This window comes from Zonotrichia albicollis, unplaced genomic scaffold, assembly GCF_047830755.1.
Source record: "Zonotrichia albicollis isolate bZonAlb1 unplaced genomic scaffold, bZonAlb1.hap1 Scaffold_257, whole genome shotgun sequence".
NCBI lineage: Eukaryota > Metazoa > Chordata > Aves > Passeriformes > Passerellidae > Zonotrichia > Zonotrichia albicollis.
The window spans coordinates 5,675,277-5,701,315 of NW_027428429.1; the positions used below are offsets into that span (position 1 = coordinate 5,675,277).

Below are 26,039 nucleotides of genomic sequence, written 5' to 3' on the forward strand. Positions count from 1 at the left end.
AAATCCCAGTTCTGGCCATGGGTGCCTAGAGGTGCAGGATAGTTCTTTTCCATAGGAAGGAAAGCACAGAGCCTAATGTTTGTAAGGCAGGTGAGAGACTGACTAGGCCAAGGCAAGCCAGACTTGTCAGGAATGGCAGATTTTGTCTGGGAGCAGTCTTTGGATTATGGGAATTTGTGAGGTGGAAGCCCAGTCTTGGCCTTAGGCACCTGGAGAAGCAGGACAGTTCTTTTCCATGGGAAGGAAGGCATGGAGCCTTCCCCAGTGGTTTGAGGACAGATGGGAAGTGACCCTTGTGAAACCACTGCAAGACAGACTTCTCCTGGCAATATTCCTATTGGAACAATCACTGGATATAAGAAAATTCAGAGGTGAAATCCCACTTCTGGTCATGGGTTCTTGGAGGAGGAGAGATCATTTCCATAGGAAGGAAAACATGGAGCCCCAGTGTTTCAGCAGCAGAAGAGAAGAGACCCTCAACATGCCAAGGTCAGCTGGACCAGTCAGATGGTCCCTGGGAGGCCAAACCAGCCAGAGCTGTTCTGTGTTCCCTTGTTTTTATGGGGTCATAAAAACAGTGCCATAATGGTGACTTGTTTCCAAGGGGTCCAGCAGTGTCACAATGGCCCCTAGGTTTCATAAGGCCCTGCAGTATCACAATGGTCTCCATGATTCCATGAGTCCCCTCAGTGTCACAATGGCTCCTTGGTTCCATGAGGCTGTGAAGTGTCTTAATGGTCTCCCCACAGTTTCATGAGGCCCTGCAATGTCATAATGGACCTTTGGCTCCATGGAGTCTCGCAGTGTCACAATTGCCCCTTGGTCCCATGACACCCCAAAGTGTCACAATGGTCTCCATGGTGCCATGAGGCCCCTTGGTGTCACAATGGACCCTTGGTTTGATGGGGCCCCTCAGTGTCACAATGGTCCTTTGGTGTCACAGGGCCCCACAGTGTCACAATGGTCCCTTGGTTCCATGGCCCTCTGCTGCTGCATTCCCCCCTGACCTTCTCAGGCTGCCCTGCCAGCTGAGAAATCCTCCTTGGGCCTCAGCCTTGGCCAAGAGCCCCTGGGCTCAGCTCCTCTGCAGCTCATCACAAACACTGTCTGCTCCAGGCACTGCTGCTGCCCAACCAGCTCCTGGTTTCTCTAGGAACAGCCCTGGGAGCTGTTTCTGTTCCCTCAGTGGCACAACATCCCTGTTCTCACCCTGCCAAAGAAAGCTGCTGATGCCAAATGTGGCCAGGATGAACCATTGCTGGGACTGAAGCTCCTCTCTTGGGGCAAACAGCGCTCCAAAAGGAGCCCTTGGAGCTCTCCTGGGCCAGCGACTCCCTCTGAGTGGGGCCTCTCCCAGCCGGGAACTCTCCCATTTGTTGCACTCGGGGATCCTGAACAACGACGGAGCCTGGGCCGATCCCCCCACTCCTCCAGGCTCAGCCCTTTGCCCTTTGCTGGGGAGATGCCAAAGAATCAGCAGTGAGCATTGCCTGCCCTCAGGGGAATTGCTCACAGGTGCCTTGCACCGACACTTTGTGTCTGTGTGCACACGGGAGTGGCTGTGCTGGGGAAATGTGGCAGAAATGCTGCTCTCTGAGGGGTTGCAGTGCTGTGGATAGCTGAGTCAGTCAGGCCTGTAGGGAAGGTTAAATCACAAGGTCTAAATGAAGTTAATTGCTGATAAGAGTTGTTCTTTTGCGAAGTTGTTACCTTTAATATAAGTTATAAGCTAAGTTCAATATTGTTAAGTGTTATTCCTCTGTTAAATTGCAAACTCATAGGTTTAAGTTAGGTTAAATGCTGTTATGCTCTGCTCTTTTGCTAAACTGTGAAGTTGAAAGTATCCGTTAAGGTATAAGTTAAGTCCTGTTAAGTTTGAGCTCAGTGAAGCTTTTAGGCCGTATTCCTTTTATCCCTGCCCTCACTGTCCTTGTGTCTCACACACACATACACAAAGGGACAGTTCTCAGTTAATTTCTGGTTTGATTGCATGGATTCTGTTTGGTTTTGTTGTGTCTTTGTTTCCCTGGTGTGCCTAAAGTGTCCAGTCACCAGCAGAATGACTTTTGCCAAGGAACTTTGTGCTGCTGTCCCTTAATATTAAATCTGGTTTTTGCTTCTCCCTTGCCAGGGATTTTTTCAGCACTCTCAAGGCCTCGTTGGTAGCAGGATGAAGGAGCCCTGGCCCAGGCTCTGGCCCTGGGGGACACGGGGACGCTGCCAGGGGGTCCCTGTCCCCCTGTGCCACCCCCAGGGCCCCGGGCCCCTGTCCCCGTGTCAGGCTCTGGGGTCGATCTCGTGGAACATCCTCTGGGGGAGGCTGCGGGGCCCGGGGGTGGGGGGACCCGGGGGGACAGGGGGGGACCCCGCTGTGCACGAGCAGGGTTGGACTGCTCTGGGGGGAGCTGTGAGGGGGCCCGGGGCAGAGTGACCTCCCCAGTGACCTCACACAGCCCCTGTGATGTCACACAGATCCCTGTGATGTCATACAGCCAGCTCTGTGATGTCACACAGCCCATGTGATGTCACAGAGCCAACTCTATGTCACCTTGTGATGTCATACAGCAGTACTGTGAGGTCACAAAAGACTGATGTAACAAAGTCACCCTGTGATGTCACTATCTGTTCTGTGAGGTCACAGCCTGCTCTATGATGTTACACAGCCACCAGGTGATGTCACAACCCACTCGCTGATGCCACAGAGCCACCCTCTATGATGGCAGACTCTGCTCTATGGCCTCAGATCCTACTCTGGGATGTCACAACCCTCTCAGTGATGTCATAATACTGTCAAGAACTCAGTTCTATTGATACATTGAAGTTTCTTGTACTTTGAAGAGATCTCTGTCAGGGACACAACTGAGAAAGTGTCCCCAGGTTCCACTTAGAGCAGAACACTGGAGGCAGTGATGGCAGCTGGAGACAAGCAAGGCAAAGGTGTCTCTGGTGCTGAGCACATCTGGATGTGTTTGAGGAATGCCAAGGGCCAAGGCCTGAGCCCCAGCCCCTGGCCAGGCAGATCCTGTCTCTCCCTCCTTGCTCAGGGCTCTTCCCAGGATGGGCACTGGCATGTGGGGATGTGCAATGCCAAGGGCAGGAGCATGGGGCGGCCCCTGCCAGGCTGCTGAGCAGGAACAAGGAGGCAATGAGGCCCCAGCCCTGCAAGGGTCACTTGTCCCCTCGTGGCCTCAGGCCCAGGGCCAGCAGCCATGGCCAAAGTGCTGCCCAAGTTGGCTCTGGCAGGGCTGTCTTGCAGCTGCTGCCCATCCCTGTGGCCTGTGCAGCCCAGGCTGTGCCACGGTGTCCCTGCCCTGCGCCTCTGTCCCTGCAGGCTGTCGGCATCCCCCGGCTGCCCCACCTGGCTGGGCCCTTCCTTTGCTGACAGCTGTGCCTCCTGCCTGCCTCTGCCTGCCCACACAGATCCTTGGCCTTGATACCAAAAGGGGTAATTCAATTTTTTACTGTGCCTATGAATTTTGAGCAGAGAAACAAGGCATTCAGGGGCTCCCTTCCCAGCAGGAATGGTTGGAAGAGTAGATGGAGACATCTGGCTCAAGAAGGCAGTGATAGAAAAAGCAAGGGCTGAATCTTAGAACTTGGGGTGGGTTTTATGGAAATGGGTAAATTTTAATACACACATAGTCACTGTGTATAGGCGATACACTGGTAGAGTCACTTGTCCACGTAAGGAGTCATCACCTGCTGCACCTCAGGCCTGAATAAATGATGCTCTCTTTAACATCAGATTAGTATTAAGGAGTCTTATTCTGATATTTTGGCTATTTGGGGACAGCAGAGGCTCACAGAACCAAGGATCCAGCTGTGATACTTGGAACCCCATGGAACAAAGGGTTTATTGTGATGCAGTGGAACCCCATGCAACCAAAAGTCCATTGTATCAGAGCAAGGCCGCATGGAACCCAGGAGATCATTGCTGACAGTGTGGAAGCTCATGGAGCCATGGGGTCATTGTGAGAGTTTGGGGCTGCATTGAACCAATGGTCCATTGTGACACCACAGAACCTTCTGGAATCAAGGCGGTCATGTTATACTATAGAACCTCATGGAACAAAGGATCAGTGGTGACACTGTGGAACTCAGACCATTGCTGACAGTGTGAAAGCTCATGGAACCAAGGGTCCATTGTGACACAGCAGGGCCTCATGGAACGAAGGGTCCACTGTGGCTCTGTAGGGTTTCACAGAACCAAGGAGAACATTTTGACACTGTGGGGCCTCATGGAACCACCTGGCACTGTGACACACTGGGGCCGCATGGAGCCAAGGGGCCATTAAGACACTGAGGAACCTCACAGAACCAAAATCTATTGTGATGCCGTTGAACCTCATGGAACCAAAGGTCCATTGTTACACTGTGGGGCCCTGTGGAACCAATGGGACCATGGTGACACTGTGCTGCTCCATGGAATCAATGGGACCATGGTGACACTGTGGTACTCCATGGAACCAAGGGGCCATTCTGATTCTGCTTTGCCTCATGGAACCAAGGGGCCACTAAAGCACTGCAGGGCATTGTCAAACTAAGGCAGCCTTGTGACACTGCAGGCCCCCTTGGAACCAAGGGTCCATTGGGATATTACAGGGCCTCATGGAAACACGGAGACCATTATGAGCCTTTGGAACCCATTGTAACCAAGGGGCCATTGTAGCACGGCAGGGCCTCATGGAGCCAAGGGACCATAGTGACACTGTGGGGCTCCATGAACAAAGGGGCCATACTGACACTGTGGAACCAAGTAGGCCATTGCTGAGCTATGGGGCATCATGGAGTTGAGGGTCCACTGTGACACAGCACGGCCTCATGAAACCATGGAGGCCATTTTTACACTTTGAGGCCTTGTGAAACCAAAGGGCCATCGTGGCACTTTGCAACCCCATGGAACCAAGGTGTCCATTGGGACACTATGAGGCCCTGTTTGACCAAAGGGCAAGTGTGGCACACTGGGCACCATGGAACCAAGGAGACAATTGTGACACTAAAGGGCCCCATGGAACAAAGGATTCATGGAAGAATGTGGGACTCAAGGAACCAAGGTTCACTGTGACATCGCAGGGCCTCATGGAATACTGGAGACCACTGTGACCCTTCAAGGCCTCATTGAACCAAGGAGATCATTTTGAGACTGCAAAAAACTCTATTGAAAACAATGCAGAGAGAATTAATTTGTCGTGGTTACTTTTCCTGTTTATAGGTTGATATCAGCAATGTCCAATTGATATTGACCCCAAACAACTTCTAATGCAGTCAGAACAGATATGAAAGTCAAGACCCTTATTGGCTGACAATCAATAACACTTTGTCCCCACCCTCTCCCCACCATTTCACTCATCCAACCTGTGGCACTCCTCTGGATCAGGAAGGATGTGCCCAGCAGGAGCAGGGCAGTGATTCTTCCCCTGTGCTCAGCACTGGTTGGGAAGCACCTATAGTGCTGTGTCCAGTTCTAGGAGCCCTGGAGTGGGCAATGGGAAGAAATTTGTACAAGGAAAGAGTAAAGAAAGCAAAGGTGAAGCCAAGGAACTGCTCAGGGCAGTTTGGGGGTGGTTGCCAGGCAGCCCTGGCTCTGAGCAACAGGATCTGCAGTGGGACAGGAAACTCCCAGCTGATGGGAACAAACTTTCTGGCTGAGTGCAGAGGCCAGGACAAAGCTAAGTGGTTTCCCTGGTGTCCCCCAGCCCTTGCTGGCCCCAGGGGCTGATGGCATTTGTGCTCCCTCAGGTTCATGTCCCCACACCAACAGCATGGGGATGCTCCTCCTGCTCTGTGCAATGCAAACAGGGGCTGCTGAGCCAGTGCTGCCGTGTCTGTGACTGCAAGGATGGGGCACCTGTGTGAGCTGGAGGAGAGACCAGGGCTGCAGAGGGGGAATGTTGTTGGCAGCTCCATGAGGACGCTCTGGAACGCTGCCCTGGGCTGTGCAGTGCACTGGGGATGGATCAGCCCCTGCTCTGCTGCTCATTCCCGTCTGCCCCAGGGCCCATGCAGAGCCCCAACCATGCTGTTTGCCCCCAGCCTGCCCACGGCCATCCTGGGGCTGCTCATGGGGGTTTCTGTGCTGAGCATTGGCCTGGCCATGTTCTTGAGAGAGCCTGGGCAGGGAGCCTGGAGCCCCCAGGGCCTGGCCTGAGGCGTCAGCGCTGCCCCAGCAGTGCCCATGGCCTGTCCCTGCTGCAGCCCCGGCACTGCCACCCCCAGGACTGTGCCCGGCCCCCAGAGCACTCAGGCCCTGCAGCAACACCAGGGCCACCAGGGCAGCGGGGCAGGGCCACGGCAGCAGCACTGGCAACACCAAGTGCTGCTGCTGCTGGGCACAGCTGCTGGGCCAGCACTGATCTGCCCCAGCTCTGCACACAGACATTGCTGCTGCAGCTCCAGAGAAGGCAACAAAAGGGAATCTCTGCAGAAAAGTTTACAGGGACATCCTTTAGTTCATTTAAAGCCGTTGAAAACCTAGCCCCTCATTGACACAGTGTGTGGCCATATGGAAGGTGGAGAGAAATACAACAAATAATGGTACAAACAATGACATTTATTTGGGGAAAATATTAAAAACTAAAGCAAGGAAAAAAAAATACTCCACAAGCAAACCAACAGAAAGTATCAAATATGACTTTGTTAGAAGTGATTTGCTGAAATTGGCAAGCAGTTTATTGTTTCTGAAATCATCCAGTCATCAGTCTCCACACTGCAGCCTTGAGCTCCTGGTTCCTCAGGCTGTAGATGAGGGGATTCAGGGCTGGAGGCACCACTGAGTACAGAACTGACAGGGCCAGATCCAGGGATGGGGAGGAGATAAAGGGGGGCTTCAGGTAGGCAAATGCTGCAGTGCTGAGGAACAGGGAGACCACTGCCAGGTGAGGGAGGCAGGTGGAAAAGGCTTTGTGCCGTCCCTGCTCAGAGGGGATCCTCAGCACGGCCCTGAAGATCTGCACATAGGAGAAAACAATGAACACAAAACAACCAAATGATAAACTGCTAGTAACCAAAAGAAGTCCAAGTTTCCTGAAATAGGATTTGGAGCAGGAGAGTTTCAGGATCTGTGGGATTTCACAGAAGAACTGGCCCAGGGCATTGCCGTGGCACAGGGGCAGGGAAAATGTATTGGCTGAGTGCAGCAGAGCATTGAGAAAGCCACTGGCCCAGGCAGCTGCTGCCATGTGGGCACAAGCTCTGCTGCCCAGGAGGGTCCCGTAGTGCAGGGGTTTGCAGATGGACACATAGCGGTCGTAGCACATGATGGTCAGGAGTGAAAACTCTGTTGCAAGAAAGAAGATTAGTAAAAATAGCTGTGCAGCACATCCTGTGTAGGAGATGTTCCTGGTGTCCCAGAGGGAATTGTGCGTGGCTTTGGGGACAGTGGTGCAGATGCAGCCCAGGTCACTGAGGGCCAGGTTGAGCAGGAAGAAGAACATGGGCGTGTGCAGGTGGTGGCTGCAGGCTATGGCGCTGATGATGAGGCCGTTGCCCAGGAGGGCAGCCAGGGAGATGCCCAGCAAGAGGCAGAAGTGCAGGAGCTGCAGCTGCCGCGTGTCCGCCAATGCCAGCAGGAGGAAGTGCCTGATGGAGCTGCTGTTGGACATTTGTGCTGTCTTTACATGGTGATCTGTAAAAAAAGAAATTATGGGATATCTGGGCTTGGAGAGGACTTTAAATTTACCAGCACAGCTTGGGGGCACTTTTCCCCCACTACCTGCCAAGGGCTCTCCCTGCCAGCAGCTGCTTGCCTGTGCCCAGGGCTGGCCCCTGCCAGTGCTGCCAGAGCCCAGCCCAGTCCTGGGGGCTCAGCTCTGCCCTGCAGACCCCTCCCAGCTCAGGCACTGCCTAGGGGGAGCTCTGGCTCTGCAGGCTCTGATAGGAATGTCAGAGCAACCCTGAGAAGGGTGGAAAAGCAACACTGATGCTGCCTCAAAGGGGTCCTGTGGTGATTGCTGTTGCTGCCTGCTTTATTCAGATCTGAGAGAATTTTTTAATTTTTCTCAACCTGAACTGAGATTCAGGTTATTATCAATTAATATCTATGTGCAATTTCCAACCCAGAGCAGTGGATTAAAAAAGCAGTATATCCCCTTTTATGCAGCCCCTGCCTTCCTGTGCTCCCTGTATAATCTACTCGGAAATGTGCTGCAGTTAAATGTCATGCTGGAAGCAGTCCTGAACAATGCAGCATCCTCCCCACACAAGAACACTTCCAAGCCTTACCAGCTCTCTCCTCCCACCCAGATCTTGTCCCCCAGTGCTGGGAGCAGCTGCCAGGTCTGGCTGAGAGCTGTCCCTGGCAGCAGCAGAGTCCCTGCCCCAGCACAGTGCCCTGGGCTGCAGGACCCTGCTCTGCAGGACAGCCCTGGGCACCCCTGGCTGCTCTGCCCAAGAAACAATCAGAGAATGTAACTCACAGGGTCTGTAGGCATTGGGATGTTCCAGCTTGAGGAGATCACTGCAGGAGCTGCAGCTGCATTGTCCTGCAGCCAGAGGTTCCTGTGCCAAGGGCTGGCAGTGATTCTGCCCCAGGCACTTCTCAGCCCCTTCCCAGCCCTGACTGATTGAAGCTCTCTGTGCCTCTGTGCTGTGTGCGGGGTGGCTGCAGGCAGTGCCCCAGCCCTGCTGGGTCAGCAGAAGAGCTGCTCATCAAGAGAAATGGGCTTTTGAAGCTCTTCTTGGTTACCAGGAACTGCCTCTGTGCCAGGAGCCCAGCCCAGCTCAGCAGCACAGACACAGCACAAGCACTTTAATGAGCCTCTGGGGCTTTGTGCTCAGGCCCTGAACATCAGTCCCTGAGAGGGAGCTGTAGAAACCTCTCCAGAACTCCAAGTCAGAATCCAATTCCAAGGTTTCTTGGACTTTTAATGGGTCCCACTGAGGAACGCAACAGAGAAAGTGTCCCCAGGCTCCAGGCAGAGCAGAGAACTTGAGACAGTGATGACAGGTTGGGACAAAGAGAAGCCAAGTCTTGGTGCCCTTGGGCACAGCAGGGTCTGTGCCACCAAGGGCTGGGAGGAGACAACTTGTCCTGAGGCCCTGGGGCCTCCTGGCACAGCCCCAGCCAGGCTGGGCACTGTCAGCCCCTTGTCCTGCCCTCAGCATCTCCCTGTAGCCCACATCCCAGTGGCCTCAAGGATCTGCTGGAAGGAGTCCCTGGGGACCCTTGCTCAGGAATGGCTCTGGGGGCTCTGGCTCATGCTCCCTGCAGGGACTGCAGGTTTTTCAAAGGACTTTGGGTTTGTCTTTTGCTTTGAATTTCTGTGATGTTTTTGCAATCATGGCCTCCAATTATCTGCTGTAATTAGTCCTGGAGAGGCTTTGTCAATAACAACACTCAGTGGGGCTCATTGCTACTTCAAGGTACTTCAGTTATTTTAAGGTACTTGGTGTTTCCATTCTGACACAGACTCTGGTGTTTCTCACAGACTCTGTGAGAGGTTTGTGCCATCACAGCCCCAATTATCTGGTTTAACAAGTCCCTTGAGAGCTTTGTATTGTCACTCAGTTTTGCCCATTAATGCCTTGAGATACTCAAGGCTTTTAAGGTAGTTTATGGATTTAAGAATACTTTTAGGTACTTTTAAGGTGTTTCCTTCCCAGTCTCTGAGAGGTTTTTGTGCCATTCAGACCTCCAGTTCTCTCCTACAAGGAGTCCATGAGGAGCCTGTGTTGGGTATCTTCCCCCTTTCTGTTTTACAACAAAGATGGAACTGAGAGAATTTTGTAAGGCTTTCTAAAAGCATCCAAACAAATATGCGACAATTAGCAATACGACAACAACTAAGAGAATTAATAGTCATGTTTTAGCTAGATATCATCCAACCCTTTAGTCATTTGGACTGGAAGAGTTTATTGACCCAGTCTTTGTTTTCCATTTGAAGATTCTTGAACCCTTCAGTACCTTAATGCTGTTGTAGATTGACTCGCTGTGGCTGGAGAGGTTCATACAATACGTGCCCTCAGAATCTAAACAGCCATGCCCATGTGCCCAGAGTAAAAACTCTATCGCTGTTCTGCAAGGTGGCATGCCTGATGGTCTCTATGTCTGAGAGGAGACCACTCAATGTGAGGGAGGTAGCATTGGTTTGCTTACTTAACAGGCACTCAAGATGGTCTAATTGTCCTAAAGCTTTAGCTGCAGCCACCCAAGGTAGTCCAAACTGGGGGTGCTACCATCCAATACCTGGATTAAAGCTTTCAAAGCCATCTCTTTGATATCATTCAATACTGGGGATACCTGCTGCTTGGTCATCTGGTAGTCTGTGTTGTTCTTTCTCCACCTAGATGGTTGATTGTCAGTTCAGACCTTGCCTCATTATTAGCATAGTCTGCTATTAATTGATTTATTAAACACTTCCATCCCCCTTCCCACAGGCTGTATTTTGCAGGTGACAAGAACATGGTCATAATATATGTTAAATCATAGGGGGTTAAGACATGTGCTCTAAACATGGCCGTCATTAGGCCATTAAAACAAGGTAAGTCTTTCCTATGATCTTTAGCTGCCCTACACAAATCCTTGATTTCCCTGTAAACCAATGGCTGATACCTGGGATTCTGCCCCCTTCTTTTATAACATCCTGGGGAAATGAGGGGTTTAGAGATTATTTGTCAGTCTCCTTCCTTAACTGCTTCTTTCTGGATCCTTTCCTGGGGATCTTCTGGGGTTGAGAGGAGAGGTGGCTCTGGGGAGTCCATACTGTCTTCTGGAGAGGAAGAATAACTCAGAGCAGAAACATTTGGATTAGAAACAGTGTGACAGTTGGGCTTAGTGTCTTTGACCATGGGGGTATATTGTTGACAGAGAGTGAGGCAAAGGGCACGGCCATTTTGTCAGGTGTTGGGGAGGAAGGGCCTTGATTTAGGATGGCGGACTTCCGGGGTGGAGTTCTGCAGGCATGGACCGGGGTGAAGGTGGAATGATTGACAATGGGGCATCACCTGAAGTTTTGGGAATGGAGTGTGGAGGTTTGTTCAGGGCGGAAGAGAAGGTTGTGGCAGCAGGAAGTGGAGGAGCCAGGATGGAGGAGGATGGTCGGGGTCCTGAGCCACATTCAGGCTCCTTCCATCTTAACTCTCCAGGGTATGATGCTCCAAGACTGCGTGGCCATTGCCATCTTGGACCATTGTGGAAGGTCTGAGAAAGGCAGGTTTGGGGGGAGGTCCCGAGTTAGGAGTGACCAACTGATTGAGTTTTCAACACACTATTGCTGGTCAGGGGTGGTGTGGAAAACTGGGAGCATGCGGGGTTCAATGTGGTCCCTTTTGATTGAAACTTTGTACAATTTAACTCCTACTGAGTCCCAAAATTCAGTGGTATGGACTTCGTCAACAGAGGTGTCTGGAAAGTTTTTAATGATCCACCTCATGATTGATTTTAATTTCTTCTTTGAAAATATTATATCATGATCGGTGAGAATTAAAGCATCCATATATGCTCCTTTCTACTTTAGACATATGGCTGCCCATTTTTCTCTTTCTCTGCCTTATGGGGAAGAGCCACCATAACTATCCAAATCAATTATGGGACGTGGGTTCATATTGTAAAAACACAGTGGCAAAATGGGCAATAAATGTCTTGCATTTCCCCAAACCCACCTGTAATCCTATGCAGCTGAAATCATTGTTGCCCCTGCAGATCCTGGGCAAGGTCCCTCGAGGCAATGATGAATCTGCTGGGCCCAGCACGATCCAAAATCCCAGGGAGTGCTGGCCTATCCATCAGCTAACCCCAGCTGATGTGGTTGACACAGGGAGCCCTGAATGTCAGGGTCACTCTTTGGGTGCCAAATGTCGCAGTGAAGGTGGCTGGGAGAAACCTCTCTGGTTCCCTGACTTCAGGGTGAGGGTGGCAAAAATGAAAAGGGGCAGGATCAATGGAGTTGTTTGAAAGGAACTTTATTAACAGGGTAAAAAACAATAAACATGGAGAAGTCGAGAACAGTATGAGGGGCAGGATCCAAAGACCTGAGTCAAAGGGTAAGCAACAACATGTACACTTGTGGATAGAACACTCTAGAACAATAACCATATAGGGAAACCAGTAACCAACAGGGGAATAGAACTTGGACAAGTTAGCATAGCAATATTAAAGGCTTATGGGAGAATGCTCAAGCTCACCCTAAGTAAAACAAATAATTCCCAGGGCTTGAAACTCACACCCAGTTCTTTTGGGTAAAATCTGGCTGACTCTGAGTTTCAGCTGGGCTAATTACTACACTACAGCTGTGCACTGGCCCCTTGGGACCATGTGGCCCAACAGAGCTACAATGATGTCCTTGGTTCCATGAGGCTCCACAGTGTCACAATGGTCCCTTGGATCCATGGTGCTCTGCAGTGTCACAATGGCCCCTTCATTTCACAGGACTCCCAAGTGTCACGTTGGTCTCCATAGGAAGGAAACCATGGAGCCCTCATGTTTCAGGAGCTGATGAACAGCAACCACCAGAGGTCAAAGTAAGCCTGACCTGTCTGTCCTGGAAGGTTTGCTTGGCACAACCCTTGGATATTCAAAATTATGAATGTAGAATCCTAATTTAAGACATTCATGCCTGGAGAAAGATGATTTTTTCCATCCAAAGCAAAGCACAGAGCCCTTTCCAGTGCTTGGAAAACAGATGAGTTCTGGCACTCAGGAGTCAAAGACCAACCAGACTTGTATGGGGTGCGAAGTTCTTAATCTATGCCCAGATGGCTTCTAATCTGTTGCACTATTTTGGAAATAAAAGATGATTCTTTATCTGAGGATATTGTGGCTGGAACTCTGAAGCGTGGTATTATCTCTTGTGAAAATGATCTGGTCACCTCTTGAGCTTTGACAGTTCTGGTGGGGAATGTTTCTGGCCACCCTGAAAATGTATTTATTAATACCAGTAAATACTGATACCCCCCTTTCCTTGGGAGTTCTGAAAAGTTGATTTGCCGCTGCTGTACAAGCTCATGGCTTCTCCCAGTCTGACCGAGTTTTAGCCCGGGGGTATTTTGAGGTTAGTCTGGAGGCAAGGATCACATTATCAGCTCACCTGAGTGATAGTGGCATATAGATTCTTGACAATGATACAACAATCTTTTCAATCAGGTGTGTGTTTGGAACCAGGTGTGTTCTAGAAAGCTTGTGGGAATTACTACTTCAAAGTCAACACTTCATTCTAATGCACTCTGTATCACTCGCAGCCTTGGTCATTTTGAGAAAGGAGCCACACTCTATAAAAGGCTTTAAGTAATTAGGCCCTAGTGTGTTTTCTAGTGCTTTTCTTTCACTAGTAACCACGAAAATGGGAAGGGATTACTAGGTCTCTTTTAATGATAGCCCACTCCTTGCAGTTGTACGTTTCTTTTGATTAGTATTATTGTATTATGGCTTACCTTCGAGGAAAATCTGTACCTCACCCTTTGCTGCTTTCTTTGCCTCTCTATCCGCCAGCTCATTTCTTTCTTCTAATTTTAAGCTCACTCTCTGGTGTGCCTTAATATGCTTTTTCAGGTAGCTGAACTGCTTCTAGCAGCCGGATTGTCTCTTCTTTCTCTGTGAGGTCTGCAGTCTCTTCTCCTTCCAGATGGCTCCATGTGCATGCACAACTCTGAATGCCTTTTGCTGTTTCTAAGGCATGGGTCCATGCATTTATCTCAGCATCCTTGCATGGAAAAATAGAAAGAATGTTTTACTTACATCTGGAAGTTTCAAAGCTGGAGCCGACATGAGGGGACTCTCTAGCTGGCGAAAGGCTCGTGTGGTGTCTCTTGTCCACTGGAGATCTCAGTTCCCATTGGCAATAAGAGCATAGAGGGGTCTGGAGATTACCTTCTGTTTCACTACCTGTGCCTTTTTCTTTGAGACTCTGCGTCTTTGGAGTCCTAGGAAATTCAAAAGTCTTACCGTCCAGGCTTCTCTCGCTTCCCTCGTCTGAGTGGCTACTAGAAAATCATCTATGTACTGCAACAGCCTCCTTTCCTCTTGTGGAGCTTCTTGGGACTCTGGGTCTTTGCAAGCTGTTCTCCACTAGCAGTGGAGAATTTTGAAGCCTCCAAGCACATGGACTATGTGAGCTTGTGTTTGAATGCAAAAATGTTCTGGCTGGCTTCGTGGATAGGGAGGCAAAAGAAGGCATTTTTTAGGCCTAAAACAGTGAACCAGGTTAGCTCAGGTGTTAAACAAGTTAGTAAGGTCTATGGATTTGCTACCACAGGGTACAAATTCTGTGTTATCTTATTGACAGCTCTTAATCTAGTACTACCAGTTATTGGACTGATTCCTTCTTTACTTTTTTTTTGAGGGTACTACTCAGTTCTCACTGGTTGTGTTCTTTCATTAAGCTTGATGGGGGAGCATCCTATGGGGGAGCATCTTTCACTCTCCCTGGTGCAGCAGAGGCTCATACTCTTGAAAACACTTATTTACTTATTCTAATATCTCTTTACTAATGTCTTTCTTAATTTCAGTGTCTGTTAATATTAAGCCTAACATCTTTATATTATTTGCCTTCAGAGTAACCTTTCTCACTTGGGAATGTTTAGCAAATTGAGCGAATTGTACAAAAGCTTTTAGGTACACATAGTACACATGTTACTTTAAAGGTTTGCAAAAGTATGCCTTCTCAGACTGGCCAGTTGTTCATTCTCTACACTACAACATAAACATTCTCCACAGGTACTAAAGCTTTTATTAAAACTGAACACATGACCCTTGTGCCGACAAAAATTCTTCCCTTTTGGGAAGGTCACCTTTACCTCTCTTCCTTTACCTTGGGAGGAAGCCTTTACAAATCATATGTACTCATTTTGCGAACTGTGATTGCTTCGCATTTCAGCGTGATAATCCTTGCCTGATTTCATATGTTGCTATCTTATGCTGCATGCTGAACAACATGTTTGATTTGCTTTCTCTTTGCCTTGTTTTCTTTTTCAAGGGCCAAGACCAGAGAGCGGTCTGATCTCACAGTCTCTTTGTCATTCTGGGTGATTTCTTAAAACAAAAGACATTTCAGCACACAAAAACTATCTCATTTATCTTCCTATTATAAAACAGTACTAACAGCAATGAAGCACTATAAATCATTTTATTTTCTGAGCTGCTCTTACTGGCAACCTCCTCCCAGCGAGCCCCTCCCAAAAGGGGCTAATTTAGGAACCTGTTTGCTCTGGCCAGTTCTCATTATTTATTTCTCCTTGCCCTATCTCGCTTCCATTCAAACTTTTTTACAGACCTTCACAGTAGTTTCTCAATTTTCTTCCTATACACACAGCTCCAGGTGGCAGGTATCAGATGTGATTCTCACACACAAGCTCTAAGACCTTAGGTTCTGAATCCGCTTGACCAGAAACCTTTAATTTACACTCGGGGCGTGTACTCTGACACTTATTGGAACAGCAAAACAGCAATACCAGTGTTTCTCATAAACACCGCACTGCAATAATACTTGCCCATCTAGCTTTTGCCCACAGGTCATTCTCGTGTTCCCTGGGGAGACAGGGCAGCCAGAGCTGTCCCTGTGCCCAGGGCGCAGCCACTGTCACCTCACACAGCCTGCTAGCCTCTTGATGTACCAAAGGCTCCCCGAAATTGCTCACAAAGGCAGGCTATTCTGTTTGTTACAGAGAACTTTAAATCCCTACAGCAGATTGTTTCCAGTAAAGACTTACTGCAGTACCAACTGAAGTCTCATAAATCTCATAAGTCTCATTAACTAATTCATCTCATTCACCTCTTCTATATAAACTCTGTTTTACAAAATATCAGTCTTTCCAGTTCTCTTCTTGCACAATCTAATTAAGCACTGTGTCTACTTACACTTGTTTTGCTGCTTTGCAAAAAGGCTGTGCTAGTTACAGCTGAAACTCTGATATGCCCACAGACACACACACTCACTCTCCCCCCCTCTCCTTTATCTCAAATTCAGTAGAGCCAAGGCTTGAATTACTATGAGGGGGAGAATTCTTGGAATTCCTTTAACTCACTTTATCGAAGTTAAACATAAATCACCGTACTATAGTTCTCCTATGTAAAATGCTACTCTTGTTGCAACAAAATCTTAAAATCTCTACAAATACCACTATACAGTCTGAGAATCAAATTACTGCAATGCAGCAGAAGAAAATCACCACACAAAATCACTGGGAAAGGGCATATTTTTCAAAGTGCTCACTTTTCTCAACACAACACAGCACACCATAATTCGGCATTTACTCAAATCAATTTTTCCTGGACACAATCAAAATAACAGCACACAGTCTAGAGATCAAGTCCAAACATCTAAGGCAAAGGAACTCTCTGAGCTCATACTCACGGTTAAAATGTACCAAATCTACACAAATCACTACATTCAAACACGATAAATACTATCACTGACATTCTTCTACTCGCTTCTCCGCAGGGCACTTCTCTCTCTGCCCCCGCAGCCTGCTGCAGCCGGCGCCTCTGGCCTCACTCGGCTGCTTCACACACGGGGAGTACTGGCCCCTCTTGCACTGTAGGGCACTGTAGATTTACTCTCTTTTATACACCATACACTTATCACCTGCACGATCACAAACACAGTGCACTGGCCACACACATTAACCATACAGCAACACAGTGTCTGGACATCACGCACACGAACAGAATACACACGGGCTCACTAGTTCTGCTCTATCAGAACTATGAATCTCCAATACACACATACACGGGTTCACTCGGCTTACCCCCAAAGCCGCTAGCGGTCTGCTCTATCAGAACAATGAACTCCATCTCTAATACAGTTGCTCTGTCAGCTGAACCCCGTCTCTAATACAGCTGCTCTATCAGCTGAACTCATGAACTCAGACGTCTCTGGGTGATTTACTCTCTTTTTCTCTTTCTTCTCCCCCCTGGGGCCCCATAGTACATACCGTATTCTCCTCCGCAGGCCAGCGGGTCGTTGTCTGTCCTCGCAGATGGCAAGTTGAGACAAGCGGAGCCCCACCAGGAAAAAATCTTGGGGCACGCCATGGAGGTCCGTCTATCCCCCCGCCCCCACGGGGACAGAGAACTTCTGCCTGGCTCGCCAAAATGTTTTGACGAGAAAAGAAGAAACTTCACAACTTGTAAAAGTTGTAAAGCTCGGTATGCTTTTATTACGACGCGCGCTGGACGCAAGACTCTCTAAAAGGGCATGCGTACTTCTGAAGATGTCAGACTTCTTTTTATCTCCCTTCTAAATGCATATGCATACAGTTTCACAATAAGTTCATACATATTCATCTTGCATGACACTTAGCACTAATTCTTCTTTATCGGACGAATTCTTAGGTCGGGGGCAGATTGACCTCGTGGTTTTTCTGTTTTTCTTTCTCTGTCTCCTTGCTGTCTCTGGAACACGGCCTCTCCTTCAGCTTTAGCTCTACAGACCCTTCACTTCTCATAGACACTTCACCTAGTTCAGGATGGATCTTTACTCTGTCTCACACCAAATATCCATGGTGACACAGCAGCAGGGCATCATGGGAACCAAGGAACAGCTGTTGGCAGTAGGGAAACTCATGGACCCAGGGGCCGTTGTGGCACTGCAGAACCAAAAGAGCTGCTGGACCTTGTCCCCTGGCCCTGCACAGCTCCTTGGGAGGCACAGCAGGAGCAGCACCCTGGGAGCCTTGGGAATGCCCCTCTGGGATCCATGGCACACACTCCCACAGGCTGGAATTCCAGTTCCCAGCCAGGAAAAGATGTTCCTGCCCTTGAAGGCAAAGTTCTTAAGAAGGAGCCAAAAGCCAAGTGAAGCAAGCTCTTAACAGTGACATTTCACTGCCAGCCTTCATAATTTCACCCATGGCTGTTGCAGCTCCTGGATTGGGAATTAAATCCGGGCACGGTCTTTGGTGGGAGCTGTCATGGGACAAGAGAGACACTGAGAGAGAAACAGAGCAGGTAAAGAGAGGCAGGAGAGAAAGGAGGACACAAACACAATGATTTGAGAAGGTGGCACTCTGAAAAACAGAACTAGAACTGACTGAAAATGAATGGGACAGAAAGAAATAATTTTGTGACTTCATTTAGTTTCAAAATACAACTTCTGCCCTTTCTCACAAACCTCCTCCCAGTGTCATTCAGCAGTGCTGTCAGAAAGATCTCGTTGTGGAGTCAATGTTCCAGGCTACAGCCACAAGCAAAAAGGGAATGGGGATTTTCCTGCTCCTTGTGTGTTTGACATCCTCAGCTCAGGAGAGAATGAGGCACCAGAAGAGAAGGGAGCTGGGCTTCAACCGTGCACAGAAAAGAAGGAGGGGAAAATCTCCAGTTCTGTTGAGAGGAGGATGATGAGGATGAGAAAGAGGATGAAGACTAGGAGGATGAGGATGAGAAAGAAGAAGACGAGCAAGAGGAGGAGGACAAGGACATGGACATGGAGGAGGAGGATGACGAGGACAAGGACGAGGATGTGGAGGAGGTGAACGAGGAGGAGGCCGTGGAGGAGGAGGTGGACGAGGACGAGTAGAATGATGGGGATGATGAGAAGGAGGAAGAGGAGGAGGAGGGGGAGGGGGAAGAGGGGGAGGGGAAGAGGGGGAGGAGGAGAACAATGATGAGGACGAGGTGACACAGCAGGGTGTCATGGGAACCAAGGATGAAGAGGAGGAAAAGGAGGAATGGGAGGGGGAGGAGGATGAGGAGGAGGAAGAGGGGGAGTAGGACGAGGACAAGGAGGAGAGGGAGGACAAGGAAGAAGAGGAGAAGGACGATTAGGAGAAGGACAAGGAGGATGAGGAGGATGAGGAAGAAGACAAGCAGGAGAAGGAGGAGGAGGACAGGGACGAGGAGGAGGAGGACAAAGAGGATGAGGTCGAGGAGGAAGAGGACGAGGATGAAGAGGATGAGAAGGGGGAGCAGGAGGAGGAGGACGAGGAGGAGGAGGACGAGGAGGAGGAGGACGAGGTGGATGAAGAGGAGGAGGACGAGGAGGAGGAAGAGGACAAGGACGAGGAGAACAAGGAAGAAGAGGAGGAGGAAGATAAGGAGGACTCAGAGGAAGAGGAGTAGAAGGAGGAAGAGGAGGACGAGGAGGCAGAAGATGAGGAGGAGGAGGATGAGGAAGTGGAGGAGGACAAGGTCGGGGAGGAGGAGGAGGAAGAGGAGGAAGAAGAAGAGGAGGAGGAGGACAATGAGGGCAAGAAGGAGGAGAAGGATGAGGAGAAGGAGGATGAGGACAAGGCCGATGGAGACGAGGAGGAGGAGGAGGATGAGGAGGAGGCGAAGAAGGACGATGAGGGCAAGAAGGAGAAGGATGACGAGGAGGAGGAGGACGATGAGGGTGAGGAGGAGGAGGACAAGGACAAGGATGAGAACGTGGAGGACGTGGAGGAGGCCGTGGATGATGATTAGGACAAGGATCAGGAAGAGGAGGGAGAGGAGGAGCAGGAGCAGGAGCGGGAGAATCCCGGCACTCCCAGTGCCTGCACGCTGAGCCTGCAGCACCCCCTGCCCCAGGAGCATCGCCCCCAGCCCCGAGCCGCAGGGGAGGGCGGAGGCCCCGCTCCAGCCAGGGGTCACAGGGAGGGTTTTTTGGAGAGTGTTTGGAGCCGGCAGATCCCGGACTCGAGCCCCAGATATCTCCGGGCTCCCTAAGAGGAGCTTTTTCGGGGGAAGAGGAGCCGCGATCGCCCCTCGGGAGGGTTCCGGGGGGTCCACGTGGGGATGGCCCACTACCGACGGGGCGGGACACTGGTTTTGGGGATCCCCGTGAGAGCCGGGGCTGTGGAACGGGGGACCCCCGGGGTGGGGAGAGGGGAAGGGGCGATACCGGAGCTGGGGGACCCCCGGCAGCCCGGAGATGAGGCGGGGACGGGACCCCCTGACCCTGAGAGGGGTGTCCTGGGGTGACTTCATGATGCTCGTACCCCACCGGTCTGTTTAGCCCAGAATGAGTTCTGCACCTTTAAGGCTGGTTCTGAGAGTGAAGGGGAGGAGGAAGAAGCTGCAGTTTGTTTTCATACACTGCACTCACTCCTCTGCATTCCGGCTCCTGGAGTGTTGTGATGCCTTAAGGAGCTGGAACAGAGGAGCTAAGAGAAATAAAGTGGATTTTTATTGAAATGCCTTCAAAGGCCACACTCAGGCAGCACAGGAGCCACAGCTGTGGCTCTGCCTGGATGGCTTCAAGCTGGGAGCAAAAGAGGGCTTGGTCATGAGATCTCACATTTTAACAAGTTTTATTCCATTTGTATATAGAAGTTAACTGCTCAATTAGTAGTTTCAAATTATGAAGTTACATCTTCCTTGCTTGCTTGCCTGCTCTCTTCTCTCCATGTTGTTTATGCTTTGGGCCTGAAGTTTTAGGAGATTGTCCTTGAGTCTCCAGCTAGAAAAGGATTGTTTTGTCTTCACCACCCTGTGACAAGATCCCAGTATAAAGCTAAAAGCTGCACATCAAAACAGAACGGAAAAATTTAAAACTTAAAGTATCAATTCTCTGTGGACAGACTGACAGCAGGACAGAGCTCTCCTTTGCTTTTAGTTAGTTTTAGCTCGCTGAGACAGAGAAGTTCCTTGGACTGTGGTTTTTGCTCTTCTTTGGAGCTGTTTAAACCTGCTCTGAACTGAACACCCAGAACACCACCATCACCTCCCACCTGTGGCCCACCTGGCTGAGCCTGGGCCGTGGCATTTCCAGTGCTGGAGGGACTGATAACAGAGTGATAAAAGACTGATAAGAGACTGAGTGAGCTGAGCTACAGCCCACAAAGGGACTTTTTGAGTTTGTCATCTATTTTGGAGTGGCAAGAGGTTTTATTTTTTAATATTGTTCATTTTTTTTGTGCTGGTGAATGCTTTGCCTTTTAAATAAACAGATTTTTCCCCTTTTCTCCATGGAAATATTTTCTCGATCCGGTTGGGGGAGGGGCCGCTTGAATCTGTTTTCTAGAGGAAACTCTTTTGGAGATTTTCTCCCCAATTTGCCCTAAACAGGACAGGGTGGTGGGAAGAGGGAAGAGCCCCAAGTGGCTGGACTGGGGTGAGGCTGGAGTGGGGGACCCTGAAATCCCCCTAGAATCCCCAAGCAGGACCCTGGAGAGGGGGAATCCCCAGTGCCCATGGGATCTCCAGGAGCCCTGAGATGGGGGGACCACCAGAACACCAGAGACTGGAAATGGGAAAATCCTGGTGGCTTTTTTTGATTCACTCTTGATTTTTGAAGGTTTTTATGGACACCAGATGACTTCTCGTGATGGACTTGGGTGGGAGGAATCCCCAACCCAAGCCATTCACAACGTGTTTTTCCCCAAACTAGGATTTCCCATTCCCAAACCTTGGCTGAATGGAGGAGGAGAAGGCTACAAGGAAGAGGAAGATGCCCCTGGACACCCAGGCAGGTGAGGAGGAAGTCAGTGCCCCTTTCCCCCTCTCTCCTGCTCCATCTCCCAGCCCAGCATGGCCCGCAGCTGCAGGATAGTCCCAGTGCCAACCTTCCCCTGTCAGGGATGCACTGGGGGGATCTCCTTCCCCTTCCCTCTGGCATGGAGGCAAATCCCATCCTCTCCTTGTCCTTCCTCCCCCAGACAAGGAGCTGAGGATGGAGACCAGGGAGGACAAATCCCCAGGTGTGAAGGTCCACCCGAAATGAACGAGTGACGAATGATTTTTGGGTGCAAAAATAACCAACAAAGGCACAGGGGTTTTGCAGTAACAAATCAACAAGATACAATTTATTGATGATAACCACAGCTAAATATGCATTTGGTTAGAGGATCTGGGGAAGAGAAGGGTAGGACAAGGGAAAAAGGGAAGAAAGAAGGTTAGGGAAGGGGTATAGCTACCAAAATGTGATGCCTTCGGGGTCCCGCCGCCGATGCTCGCTGGTACACGCCTTGGGGAGATCTCTGAGAGGCAGTTGAACCGAACCCCAGATATACTGTTCTTGGTTGGGGGAAGCGTGGCCGAAATTGGGTTTCCATGGGGGGGAAAAGAGTAGATTATTCCATTGTTTTCATGGCCGAATGCTCACAGGTACATTTATTCTGGGCAGGTTCTCCCCCTTCCCTGAGTTGGGAGGGGGTACAGCCCCAGTCTCTGGAAGGAGGTGGCCAGGGGGGTGCCATGGGGGTGCCAATAGGGTGCCAGTAGGGTGCCAGAGGGGTTCATGGTTCTTTGATGAGGAGATTCGCATCTCTGTTGGTCCGTCACGGTGGTTGAAGACAGGCAAGAGGGGTCCTCTCTTGGAGCGGGGGGGAGCCACCCCAGAGCTCAGTCCAGCCAGGCCTGAAGTTTGGAAGAAAGTCCAGTTCCATTGTTCAGAACAGGGCAGCATGCCCCCTTCAAGTACAGCATGGCATGTTCTGCAGACACCATCTGTAAACACGCTAAATACGCATGAGACTTTCTTTCCCAACTGGCTCAACAGTTTTTTAACCCTTCGGTGGTCTCATGACAATTGTGAGGCAAAAACTGAAGGATTTCCGGATGGACTTCCACACACCCCTTCCCCTTTGGTCCCCCCAACTGTTCTGTCCCACAGGGCCCTCAGGCGTCACCGACCACCAGTAACCCTGGGTGGACTGCGTGGAGCTGCGGGGACCCCAAGGGTGACCAAGAAATCCCAGTGACATCAATGAGGTTGTGCTGTGACACTGGGGGCAACTGGGGTGCACTGGGTGTCCCCACCCATGGGCACCCACTTGTGTGTGTGCTCCCACTAAAAACTGCCCCTCCCTGTGGAGGCACAAAGATCCCAAAGGGCTGAGAGAAGAACAATTTCTTGCAATGGCAATGAGAGAGAAAAAAACCAAAAGCTACAGCAACAAGGATCAGATTCCAAATTTTCACAAAAATATAAATTTCCTGGGGAAGTCCCCAAAAGGAACAAACCCTGGACACTCTCCTCTGCTCAATTCCTCCACCAGAGGAACCTGCAACTTGCAACTTCCTTGCTCTGATAGCCAAAGCGGCCTTCAGGAGGCTCTGGATTCTCTTGTGCCCTGTCCCAAACTCTTCCTGTGCCCTGTTGCCCCCACGAGGATATCACAAATGCCCTGTGGGGGTTCCAGAGCCTCCCCCTTCTTCAGAGCAGGTCAGGATCCGGCCATGGCACAGAGTGGGATGTCAGAGACAAGAAAATTTTGATGTCTGGAGACCTTGTGGAACATCTGTGTGTAGCAGGGATTGGTCAGACTTTGCTTTTGGTGAGACAGGGCCCTGTCTGTCCATCAGTCTGTCAGCCATGGCACACTGGGGACAGTGTGAGGCCCTGCCAAAGCCAGCTCCTGAGTGGCTGGGTGACCAGAAGTGTGAGCTGGGGAGAGGGCCCTTGGTAGCCAAACTGGCTTAAAAGGTAGAGCATGAGGTTGCCAAATCCCAGACCCTGTCTTTCTTGGGATGTCTGTCTCATCCCATGAGTTGGCAACACATTTAAATGAGAAATGTTACCCAAGGAAAGTGGGAACTGTCCTGGAATGAAAAGCAGACCCATGCTAAAACATTTATTAATTTCAAAAATGATGGGGCTTCCAGGCCAAACTGTAAGAAAAGGAATAACAGCTCTTTACTAGGAAATTGATAAACCAGAACAGAACAAACAACACAAACCCAGAACTTTCCCTCCTGCTCAGTGCTGTTGGTTTTTGTTGCAGTTATAACCGCGGCCAGCAGGGGGCGCTGCAGAGAGCACTCCAGGCCAGCAGGGGGCGCTGCAGGGAGATTTCCCGGCCAGCAGGGGCGCCCCCGTACAGCTCCATCCCCTCAGGGGCCATGGCGGCCTCGGACAGGAGGGAGGAGGGGAAATCGCTCCTTTTGCAAACTCACGGCCACGAATCGGTCCCGGCACCACCACCGGCAGTGGGCAGAAGCCGCCAAGGCAGCAGGTTGGATCCCAGTGCCCACTGGCACCGTAGCAGTGTCCCGGAGCCAGGCACATGCCCTGCGCAACACCTATGACCGCTCTCCATGATCCCGAATGGAAGGAAGGCAGCGCCTGACCCAGACAGGTCTCGGGTCCACAACAGCCCCTCTGGTGGCTTAACACCACAATTCCTGCAAACTCTCAGCCTTTTCCTCAGGTGAGGAGGGCAGGGATGGAGCAGCTTTGGGGACACCTGGAATCCAGATAGGGTCCCTCCCCAGAACTCCTCCATGGCTGGGGCCAGAGCCCCTGTGCGATATTTCCAAACATCTCCCTCTTTGTTGATGGCCACAGCCTGAGCCCAAACATTCTTTCCATGAGGTTCCAGAAGGCTGCAGGTTTTGTTCAAGAAGGAGGGTCCAGGTAAGCTTGTTGAGCAGATTGTTGTGGGACTTGCAGTAGTGCTGGAGCTCTCTCAGTCCCTTACCAAGAGGAACAACTGATCAATTGCTGCATTTCTGGACTGGGTCTCCCACAGCCTCCCCTGCAGGGTGTGTTTCCAGCCAGCCATGCTCTGAAAACCATCAGAGGCCCTCACAGAGCCACTGCTTGGACTCCCTTTTTGGTTTGTGCCTCTTGCAGGGCTGAGCAAACCACAGCCAGGCCTTTTTCCACCCACAGAATTCTCACCTCTGCAGCAGCTCTAAAGCTGCCAGAATCAAAGCCAAGGGGGCAGGGGGGACCCTCAGGTGCTGGCTGCCACCTGGGGCCGGCCAGATCATGGCTGGGCAATGGCCATCCCTGTGCAGTGGGGCTGGGCCATGGCTGGGCCCCACCCTTGGATGGCCACCCCAACAACATCAGCCACTCCACAATAAACATCACTGTTCCAGCAGTAACAACATCACAATATTTAATCAACAATATAATCAATAATGTTATATCATTTCGTATAATATCCAGCGAAAGTCAACTTCCATTAACTTGTTTCTCACAATACATATTAGTAAAGAATTCCTGTTCCCACATCTTTGCCTAAAAGCCCTGTAATTTCAAAGCAATAATAGTTCAGAGAGATTGGGGTTGTATTTTCCATTGCAAGGGAGGTTCCCACCTTGTTCAGCTTCCTTGATCAAGCTGAACAAAGAAACACCATTTCTGCCTAGTTTAACCAAAGAGCTGCTTTTTTGTCCCAGGAGCAGGGAACCAGGTCCTGTGCCCCCTTGGAACTGGGATGGGCACCAATAAGCCACTTTAGTGGGTGCCCTGGCAGGGGGACTGCAGGGCCACTAAGCACGTGAGGGTTAAGAGGAACAAATCTGATTTTGATTTATGTCCTAACATATGCTACACATGAGGTGAAAAATTACTCTGTGGGTTCTGCAAGTGCTGGGAAGCCCTTCCCCAGCGAGGCTTCACACAATAGAGAATGAGGTGAGAGAAAGCTTCAGTGATTCGGCTGTGAGTGACCCCCACTGGCTGGTAGGACAGATGCCTGGGAAAAATGTCTGGGAAAAAATGCCTGGGAAATTGAGCTGTGGGAGGAGCCTTTGCAAAGAAAAGCAGCAAACTATGACGCAACAGGAACGTTTTGCTTTGGGTTTCTTGGAGGATCAGGGTCTCGCTCAGAGGGTCAGTTTGGCCCTCCTGCCCTGTGGGATTGACATTCTCTGAACCTGAGAGAAGCAGTGGGAGAAGCAAAAAATGATGCAAACAATTCTCATCTCATTTTCTGCTCCTCTGTTTTTCACAAATGGAATGCATTGTGGGAGATGGTTTACCTGAAGGTAATTGGTGATTGGATTCTGTTGTGAGTGTTCTGATTCACTGACCAGTTGAATCCAGGTGTGTGTGTGTGGGGACAGTAAACTGACTGTCATGAGACTGTGTTCAGTGGAGTGCCGTTGAGTGCTTGGCAGATTCAGTTTAGATGTAATGTAATATAATATAAACTAATATGGTATAATAAAGTAATTAATTAGCCTTCTGATAAGATGGTGTCAGATGCATCATTCCTCCTGGTTGTTGGGCAAAAATATCACCGATACTCCCCCCACACCGCCTTTTCCTCCCGGTGGTCCTTCTTCCCTGTCCGCACCCATTCTTCCCTGCTTCACTGCTTCCCCGAGGCCGCTCGTTCCTGCTTGTCCTGGAGATTCCTTCCTTGCTTCCCTGATGGAGCAGATGCTGCCTGCACCCACCCGCCACCTCTGTCGCGTTTCCCATGCTGCCCACAGCACCGAGCCTGCTGCACCTGCC

The 26,039-nt window shown here is 50.3% G+C and overlaps 2 protein-coding genes across 2 annotated transcripts in view; one reads left to right on the forward strand and one right to left on the reverse strand.

Annotated features, from left to right (window-relative positions):
* The window catches only part of LOC141727902 (uncharacterized), a 241,689-nt gene that overhangs the window by 162,592 nt on the left and 53,058 nt on the right, over positions 1–26,039 (forward strand). The gene's annotated exons all lie outside the window — the stretch shown is intronic.
* On the reverse strand, positions 6,684–7,601 carry LOC141727912 (olfactory receptor 14J1-like). Its single transcript, XM_074534197.1, has one exon. The coding sequence runs from the start codon at positions 7,599–7,601 to the stop codon at positions 6,684–6,686; it is 918 nt and encodes a 305-aa protein (XP_074390298.1).